General features: G+C 38.3%; 1 protein-coding gene across 5 annotated transcripts in view; it reads left to right on the plus strand.

The window, feature by feature from the left end:
• The window catches only part of il6st (interleukin 6 cytokine family signal transduce), an 81718-nt gene extending 71971 nt beyond the window's left edge, over positions 1-9747 (plus strand). For all 5 annotated transcript variants that reach the window (XM_087988985.1, XM_087988976.1, XM_043688907.2 and 2 more), the window contains one exon: positions 6294-9747. In XM_087988985.1, the coding sequence (XP_087845111.1) occupies positions 6294-7016 (723 nt within the window). In that variant the 3' untranslated portion in view covers positions 7017-9747. The remainder of the gene's footprint in view (positions 1-6293) is intronic.
• Positions 9748-10466: the final 719 nt, after the last annotated feature.

Here is a 10466-nt window from a genome sequence, read left to right on the forward strand (position 1 = left end):
AGCCTCCCATTTGCCAGATTTTCCTTTACCTGCAAATAGCTTCTCCAACTCAACTTTTGAAAGTTCCTGTCTAATACTATCAAAAGTGGTCTCAACACAATTTAGAATTTTAACTTGTGGACCAGACCTATCCTTTTCCATAACAATCTTAAAACTAATAAAATTATAGTCATAGCTACCAAAATGCTTCCCCACTAACAACTCAATACTTGCCCTGCCTTATTTCCCAAGAGGAGATTGAGTTTTGCCCCTTCTCCAGTAGAGCCATTGAATAAGAATATTTTCATGAAAACTTAATAAATTCCTTCCCATCCAAGCCTTTTACACTATGGCAGCTCCAGTCTAATTTTGGAAAGCTAAAATTCCCTACTTTTGCAAATGTATTGTTCTTGCATATATCTGCAATCTCTACTTTTATGCTCCTCTACTTTCTGCTGACTGTTGGGAGGGGGTGGCTAGACTACACTTGCATCAAAGCGATCACCCCCTTATTATTTCTCAGTTCCATCCATGTGGACGATCCTCCACGAATATCCTCTCTACATACAGTGTGTTTTCCCTAATGGAAAACACCACTCCCCCGCCTGCCTGTTCTATCCTTCCTCTGGTATGTGTACCACAGAACATTGATCTCATTGATCTGCCAGTCCTGTCCCTCCCTCAGCCATGTTTTTGCCATAGCTATGACATCCCAGTCCCATACAGTGTCAACCATGAATGAACTTAACAATGCAGCCTCCACATCCCTTTGTAATAAATAAAATAACAAATTCACAGCCCTTCGAGAAGAATTCCTCCTAGTTTCTGTCTTATTCCCTCCTGGTCCTAGACTCTCCCACAAGGTGAAAACAACCTAAGAGTCAACCACACCAGTATGGATCTGAAGTTACATTTAGGATATTCGTGAACTAAATGGGTTTTTATAGCAATTAATGATAGATTTATGGCCATCATTACTGATAATGGCTACATAATCCAGATTTGATTAAATTGAGTTTAAAATCCATCAGTTTTAATTGTGAGACTTGAACCAGTGTTCTCAGTGCATTAGCTAGACATCTCGATTACGAGTTCAATGACATTATCACTCCTCCACCAATTCAGTAAGATTTTTGCCTGTTTCCTCTCCCCTTGCAAGTGCTCTGAGTTCAGTTGTATTTTGAATATAGAAAGTAAGTTCCTGTTTTCTTTGAAAACTAGTCCAATATTTGTTTTTAAGACCACTTAAAGGCTTAAATAACAAAATTTTGTCACCACAGTGGAGCAGCCAAATCAAGTTGTTGCTAAATTCAGACTAACTGCAGTACTCCACATCGGTCATTGTCAAAATGATGTGACTTGATTATGTGGGTACAGATTAACTCATCATTTATCTTCTCTATTATTTGCTGTGCAGAATTCCACACTTACCTAGTTAACATATTACTTCGATGAAATACAGTAATAACTTGTTCAGTGAGAGTCCCATGTCAGATACACACCTGAACGTGGCAGAAAGGGCATGGGTGACCACAAGAGTAGAGGAAGGCAGGAAGTGCAGGATTCCCTGTGACTATCCCCGTTTCTAACAGATATACCATTTGGATACTATGGGGAGGGCTGTACAGAGGAAAGTAATGGGAACCAACTTCATGTCACTGTGGGTGACATGAGGAAGAACAATAGCAGTGGTAAGAGCTTTGATTATAAGGTAAATAGAGGCATTCTGTTGGTGCAGAAGTGACTCCAGGATAGTATGTTGCCTCCCTGGTCATCCTGCCATAATCAAGGATATCACTGGCTGCAAGTCATTCTGACAGGAGATGGAAACTAGACAGCAATACTGGTACATACTGATACCAACAGCAAGTGGAAAAATGGACGAAGTCCTGAAAGCAGAATTTAGGTTGCTAGGAAGTAGATTAAAAAACAAACACAAAAGATATAATCTCTAGATTACTTCCGATGGCAAATGTTAGCAAGTATAGAAGTAGAATATTAATCCAGATTGTGTGATTAGAGAGAGGGTGCAAGAGTGAGAGTTTATAGCCCAGAGGTTCTGGGCTAGTTTGATTTTGAGATGGATGGGGAGGGAAATGTATTAAATATTAGTGACATTAAGGGATTTTTAATTTACCCAATATTAGCTGGGGTATTCATATTGTGAAAGGTTTGAAAAGAGCTTCTGAGCTTTTTTAAACTAGTATGTAGAAGGCCCCATAAGAGAAGGACTTAATTTTAGGTAATTAAGCTGGGCACATGGCAGAAATATCAGTGGGGGGGGGAGCAGTTTGCAGACAGCAATCATAACTCTATTAGATTTAAGATTTGTGATGGAAAAGGACAAGGATGGAATTGAAGTCAAAGTTCTAAATGGGGTAGAGGTCAATTTTAATAAGATCAGATATGATTTGGCCAGAATGGATTGGGAACAGATACTTTTGGTACATTTTGTCTAAGAAGTGGGGTGCATTCAAGAAGTATTAGGGAGTGTGCAGAGCCAACATGTTCCAATAAAGATAAAGGGTATAACCAACAAATCCAGCAAACCCTGGATATCAAGGAATATACAAGATTAAACTAAGAGAAAGGGGAAGGCTTATGGCAAATACAGAAGATCCAAAAGCCCTAGAGGAGTACAGAATGTGCAAAAGTGAATTTAAAATGGAAATTAGAAAAACAAGAAGGGTACGTGAAAGAATAATGGAAGATAAAATAAAGGAAATTACAAGGATATTGAGGTAAAGGGGTAAGTAGGGAAAGAGTAGGACCCATTAAGTACCACAGTGATAATTTGTATGTGGAGCCAATGGATATAAATAGGGTTCTAAGTGAATACTTTGAATAAGTGTTCACGAGTAAAGAAGGATGATGGTAGATATAGAAATCGGGGGGAAGGACTGTGATATAATTTAAAGAAATTAACATAGTCAGAGAGAAGGTTCTGAATGGTCTGACAGTCGTAAAAGTAGATAAATCTCCAGGCCTCTGTGAGATGTATCCCAGGCTGTTGAGTGAGACCAGGGAGGAAATAGCAGAAGCACTGGCAATAATTTTCAATTCCTTTCTTTGGAGTGACACAGTGGCTCAGTGGTTCGCACTGCTGCCTCACAGCACTCAGGATCTGGGTTCAATTCCACCCTGAGATGATTGTCTCTCTGGAGCTTATACGTTCTCACCATGTCAACTTGGATTTCCACTGGGTGTTCTGGTTTCCTCCCACAGTCCAAAGATGTGCTGGTTAGGGTGGATTGGCAGGGTTACATGAGTAGGGGTGGGTCTGGGTGCAGTGCTCTTTAGAGGGTCGGTGTGGAACTGATTGGAAGCAGGCCATTCGACCACACTCTAGGGATTCTATGATTCTCTCTGGCCATAGGAGAAGTGCCAAAGGACTGGAGTGTGATCAATGTGGTGTGGCTATTCAAGAAGGGAGGAAGAAATAAGTCTAGAAACTACAGCCCAGTCAGTCTAACCTCCGTGGTGGGCAAAGTTTTGAAAACCGTTCTGAGGATGGCATTAATCTGTGCTTGAAGAGGCAGGGATTAATCAAGAATAGTCAGCATGGTTTTGTTAAAGGGAGGTCATGACTGACTGAATTTTTCGAACAGGTGACAAGATGTGGAGATGAGCGCAATATATTTGACTGAGTTAAACTCAGCAAGGCATTGGATAAGGTCCCACATGGGACACTGATAGTGAAGGCAAGACCCATGGGATCTAAGGAAATTTGTTAACTGAATCCAGGAGGCAGTGTGTGATGGTTGAGAAGTGTTTTTGTGATTGTGTTCAGTGGGATTCCACAGGGATCAGTGTTGAGGCGCCTTGCTATTTGTGGTACATATAAATGATTCAGACTTACAGACTTGTTCTTTGCTCATTGAGAATGTAGAAGCATTGATCAGCAGGTTTGTGGGTGACATGTGGGGTGGTGATAGTCATGGGGATAGCCTTAAACTATAGAAGGTTATAGATAGGCTAGTCAAATGATCAGTGGAAAGAGTGCGAGATTTACCAGAGTAGTGCCTAGATTGGGGAGTTTTAATTATGAAGACAGATTCAGTAGACTCAAGTTGTTTTCCTTGAACAAAGAAGGCTGAAGTGGGTCATGATTGAGGGGCATGCACAGGATAGACGGGAAGGTGGAGGGACCAGTCAGGGGTGTAGGGGATGTGAGGAAAATCTTTTGATTCTGAGGGTGGTGAGAATCTGGAACTCTGCCTGTAAGAATGGTAGAGGTAGAAACTCTTATAAAAATGTATTTAGTTGTGCATCTGTGATGCCAAGGCATAAAAGGCTGAGGACCAAGTGCTGGAAAATGTAATTAGAATAGTATGGTGGCTCCTTTTGACCAGCAAAGATGTGATGAGCTGAAGGACCTTTTCCTGTGCAATAGATCTCTATGACTGTAATTATTTGGCGAAAAGCTCTGAGTCACCTTAAAGATGTAGTTTATGTCTTTGGTTTTGGAGTGTTAATGAAATGCGGTCTCACTGATCATTTGATAAGAATTCAGAGAGACATTGAAAAGTTGGCCAAGTGGGCAGACAGCTAGCAGATGAATTTCAATTAGAGAAAAGTGAGGTAATGCATTTTGGTAAAAGAAACACAGAGAGACAAGGCAGGCTCAATGGTACAACATTGAGGGGAGTACAGGAGGAGAGGGACCTCTGGGTTCATGCGCATGTTTCTCTGAAGGTGCATTGGCAAGTTGATACACTTGTTAACATAGAACATAGAAAAGTACAGCACAGAACAGGCACTTTGGCCCACGATGCTGTGCCGAGATTTAATCCTAATGTAAAATATAGTAACTCAACCTACGCACCCCTCTATTCACTGCTATCCATGTGCATGTCCAGCAGTCGCTTAAATGTCCCCAATGACTCTGCTTCCATCACCACAGCTGGCAACACATTCCATGCATTCACAACTCTCTGCGTAAAGAACCTACCTCTGACGTCTCCTTTATACCTTCCTCCTAATATCTTCAAACTATGACTTCTCCTACAAGTCAATCCTGCCCTGGGGAAAAGTCTCTGGCTATTGAGTCTATCTATTCCTCTCATTATTTTGTACACCTCGATCAGGCCTCCTCTCTCCTTCCTTCTCTCCAGAGAGAAAAGTCCGAGCTTATTCAACCTTTTTTCATAAGGCAAGCCCTCCAGTCCAGGCAGCATCCTGATAAACCTTCTTTGCACCCACTCCAAAGCCTCTATCTTTCCTATAGTAGGGCGACCAGAACTGGACACAATATTCCAAGTGTGGTCTCACCAGGGACTTGTAGAGCTGCAGCAAAACCTTGCGGCTCTTAAACTCGATCCCCCTGCTAATGAAAGCCAAAACACCATATGCTTTCTGAGCAACCCTGTTCACGGGTGGCAACTTTGAGGGATCTATGAACTTGCACACCCAGATCCCTCTGTTCCTCCACACTGCCAAGAATTAAGTAGGCTTATAGGAGGATCCTTGCATTTATGTGTAGAGGCATAGAATATACAAGCGAGGGAGTGATGCTACACCTCTACAAATCATTGGTCAGACCACATTTGGAGTACTGTGTTCAATTCTGGACCCCTTATTCAAGCAAGGATGCTCTGGAGACAGTTCAAAAGAGATTTATTAGAATTATATCAGGAATGAAGAATTTCAGATACTCTGAAAGATTAGAGACATTCGGGTTAATCTTCTCTGCTCCAAGGAGAATAAGAGATGACCTTATTTTGGTGCTCACAATTATGAACAGTTTTGATAGGCTTAAGGAAGATATTTTCACTCATTGATATGTCAATAAATAAGCATCACAATTTCAAGGTTGTCAGCAAGAGAGTGAGCTGAGGAAAAACTTCTTGGCTCAGTTGTTAGGATTTGGAATGTGCTGCCTGAGGGAGTGGTAGGTATGGGTTCCATAGAAGGTTTGAAAAAAGCTGGCTATATATTGAAAGTGAAGAAGTTAGAGGGCTACAGAGAGAGGGCTAGAGAGTGGGAGTAGCTGAGTTGCTCTTTTGGGAGCTGGGACAGACATAATAAGTCAAATGCCTTCCTTCTATAATGTAAGGACACTAGCTTTCGGAGCGACGCTCCTTCATCAGGTGATAGGTCTCCGAAAGCTAGTGTGCTTCCAATTAAACCTGTTGGACTATAACCTGGTATTGTGTGATTTTTAACTTTGTACACCCCAGTCCAACACCGGCATCTCCAAATCATATATTGTAAGAGTTATTATTCAATGATTCTAAGAACCTTAACTTTTGTTGCTTAACTTTATTGCATTTAGATTATACATGCCCATCACACAAAATATATTTTCTCAACAGAACAACCTAGGACCAAAGGAATCTATGAATTCAGATGGCTTTATATCTGATGTTACAATTGTTGAAGCTGATGTTGATGAGGAGAAATATCTATCTAATGAAGATGAAATCAAGCAATTGACATCGTTAAAGAAGGAGAAGAGTACATCAGAAGAGCACAGCAGTGGCATTGGAGGCTCTTCGTGCATGTCATCCCCTCGACAAAGTGTTTCGGATAGTGATAGTGAGTCTGCACAGAATACTACAAGCACAGTCCAGTATTCAACTGTATTAGTGAGCAGCCCTGGTTACAGGTGTCAGCAACCATCAGCACAGGCTTTTACAAGATCAGAATCAACGCAGCCTTTATTAGAAAATGAAGAAAAGGCTGATGAACATACATATGGAAATTTTGGAAGCTGCAGTTCAGAAGTAAAAAGACTGTATTTTAAACAGCATGCCAGGATTGAGGAGACAAATTTGAATGAGCCACATCCAAATGGAGCAGAAATCTTGGGTGATACAAATGAAGACAATTCACTCAGACTAAATCAAATGGAAGTTTCAGATCAGACTTCAGACTTGGAGGGATTCTGTCCAGCAGTGGACTCGTTCCAAAGCAGTAATAATCAAACTGTGGTCAAACTGGAGTTTTTAGGATTTAGAGCAGGTCTGGAAACCGATCAGCAAAGTTATATGCCTCAGGCTGTGAAACATAACAGTTATATGCCTCAGTCAAAATAGAAATGTACCCTTTTTTCCTGGTGTTTATGCTAAAACAGCTTTTATTTCACAAGCGACTTATCAAAGTTATGAACTGCTGTTTAGTGTTTGCAACCATCCTAAGTAGACCTAAAGAAGCACGTGTACTGTGAACATCCGTGGTAATATCATGGCTTCCTCAGAAAATTGTATCAAAATACTGCTGTAAATATTTTGTTTGCAAAGTTGTTGATAGCAGTTTTTGAGAATAATTTGCGTTGTTATCTACTTCTATATCCACTCAAATGTTAAACTTGTGCACAGAAATAAAGCAGTCATTCTTGTACTTATAAGAAACCCATATAGCAAAGGGGAACAGACAGCTGACTGGTTTATGCCTTTATAGGATGGGGAGGGAGGTGCATAAAATTAATCTAATGTAGACTTAAAACAATACTGCATACCATGTTGGATTTTGATTACATTATTCCAGGATTAGGTTAGATGAGTGTTGGATTTTTTTTTAAATTCCCCTGACTGTTAATAATTTGCCAGCACATTCTCTCAGTATTGTAATGCAATGTATTTGACTTTGACATTTTTAATTTTATAATTATAACTATTATGAAGTCACTATATTGACTTTCTTTAAATGAGAGTGCTGCAGTGTTTAATGAGTTCATAATTCCTAATTCTGTTATATCTGATTCCAAATAATTCTTCTAAATAGTTTTGAAACTTTTTTTAAAAAAGGAACAACTTGACTTAGAAGGCACAAAATGAATTTGATTGCTGTTGTCATAATAGGCTTTAATAATGATGAATATGATGTACCCATCTTGATATCCATTTCCATTAACCATACTTAGGAGCATTGTTATAATCTTAATATGATTATTTTTATTTGAAAAATAAAACTCATTAAAATAACTATCAATCTAGATGTTAGCACCTGTGAATTTTAGAGGGGGAAAAAGCACTACATTTTTGACTAGGTAATGAGTAAGGGGAAAATATTAAATTTACACTACTACAGCTGTATACCTTAAAACCTATTTTTCTAATTTGTATAGTGTTAAATGTATCCATCTCACTTATTTGGGGATGGTTGCAAAAATAGTGTAGGTCCTGCATAAACCACACATGTAAAATGTGAAGCATAACACTGGAGCAGTGAGCTTTTTTGTTCAGTGGAATGCAGTATTCTGAGTTCTCCGAAGTCAGGATGTGGCAGCATTTTTAAATCTCTTGCTACTATATTTGCAGAATTTGTAATGGCAAAACCATTACCTGTACATATATAATATATATATATATATTAGGATATTGTTATAAAGATAACAATATGGGATGTTGAAGATTTAATACTTAAGTTTGAATGTAGATTTATCATGCACAATTTTAAAGGATGTATGCCACTTAAATATACAGTGTAATTAGTGTTACAACACATTACGATGTTCTGATCAATTCTGAGCTATTTCTCTTTTCTCAGTTAAACTATATTTAATCACATCTGCTGCATTAACACTATAAAACATCTGCTTCAAGCCAAAGACTTTCAATTACGAGCTTTGCTAATATTTGATTTGCTGTGTACGTATGTGTGGTGATAGTTGTACACTGAGAAATTGATATCCATTATAAAATTTAAAAATAATTGTACTTCACCATTAATGCCCTGCATTGCATTGTTCAAGACTTATTTAAAAATTAATGCAGTCATTCATTTCTGCTTTACTGTCCTCATGATTAAAGTTATTTCTACTTCTGAAGGATTTCTTGTATATTGCTATTTTTCCTTGTCTGTTTTCTAATAGCATAAGATCAACTTTGAGCTGATGGTCTCTGATCTGAAAGTTAATATGCTAATGACATTTTGTATCCAAGGCAGCATTGTAATCCAATTTTATCAAGTCTAGTTGCAGTTGTGATATGTATGGTGTGGAGTTTTTTTGGAATTGCCTTTATCATAATAGTGGCATTTAGTCAGATTTTAATCTTTCTGGTAATTAAGACCACAAATTATGGGGCTAATTCTGTGCAGCAATTGATGTAAGTTCTTTGGGTTGCCATTGCACTTGTATATTGTACGGTTATAATATATTTTTGAAATTATTGCTGGACAGCCAAAGCTGTGGTTAGCAATTGAAGATTTGAACTTTCCTAGTAAGTTTGAATCCAAAACAAAGCTCTTTTCTCAAGTTTTCTTGCGATTCCTCTGCTCAATAATTTTTGTTTTGTTCCCTGTATACTTCTTGCCTCCAAAAGTCTAAAGCTGAAAGTGTTACATAGTTCTGATTATTAGTCCATTAACTTGAAAGACCTGTAGCCTGAGAATTCAGATTTTTGGATGAAATTGTTACATACTACGTTGTAAAGGATTACCTATTCCATACAATTTTCCACCTAGAAATGGTCAAACATTTCATTAAACATTTATGTTTAAGCTCAACACGCACTGGAATAATATAAATAAATTTATTTCATTTCTTTGAAGCCCAACTTTTTTATTAAATGGGCAAAGTGGTTCTCTTTAATTCTTTTGCGGCTGAATATAATACGCGATCAGTTCCTAAAAGGCTTGTACTTTAACATAAAGCATGCTTAATATGATAATGTGCTACTTTGGGGATAATGTAAATGTACTATTTTGTTGATTTGCTTTTCAAGAATTTTGTGGCAGTAAGTAGGATATGTCGTCTATAAAAATGCAGGTAGCTAAATGTTGCATTTGTTTTGAAAACCTGAGACAATAAATCATTCAAACTTTTGAAGCTATCAAATTGATTTTTCAGCTTTGAGTAATGAAATTTAATCATCTTTATAATGAACTTTTATTCATTATTTTTAAACAAAACATTCTCTAAGTGAATTTTTTTTTTAAGTGAATGCCTCTCCAGATAGTGTTTCAGCAAGTGTTTGGGCTTGGAAAAATGTTCTCCTTAATAACCAAAGATGGAAAAGTATGTTTGGCCAGTTAAATATCGTAAGCTTGGGTTTGGATGTTTGTGGAAACTCTTTCTTTTCCGTAGAACTGTAAAACAGCTGCAACACTAAGTAAGGCATTTGGTCCACTGAAGTTGTGGTAGCTCTCTGCAGGACCATCTCTGCTAATCCCACTCCACTGTCTTATTTTTCATACCACACATTTGGCTGAAGTCCTCCAACCCTAGAAACAATCCAATAAATCCATTTTTCATTCTCTATAAAGCCTTCACATCCTTCCTAAAGTAGGACCAAAATAGGATACGCTACTCCATTTGAAACAGTATTGTCGAATTTTACAGTACAGTACAGAAGAAGGCAATTTGACCCATCTTATCTATACCAGCTCCCAGAAGAGCTACCCAGCTAGTCCCATCTCCAGCTCTATTTCCGTAGCTTTCTAACTTCATCACTTCCAAATATATATCCAGCTCTCTTTTGTAAACGTCTGATGGAGTCTGCCTTCACCGCTCTCCCATGCAGTACATTCCAAGTTTTAACAAT

Source organism: Chiloscyllium plagiosum, unplaced genomic scaffold (assembly GCF_037043375.1).
Source record: "Chiloscyllium plagiosum isolate Xiang-an unplaced genomic scaffold, Cpla_swu_hap1 HiC_scaffold_1, whole genome shotgun sequence".
NCBI lineage: Eukaryota > Metazoa > Chordata > Chondrichthyes > Orectolobiformes > Hemiscylliidae > Chiloscyllium > Chiloscyllium plagiosum.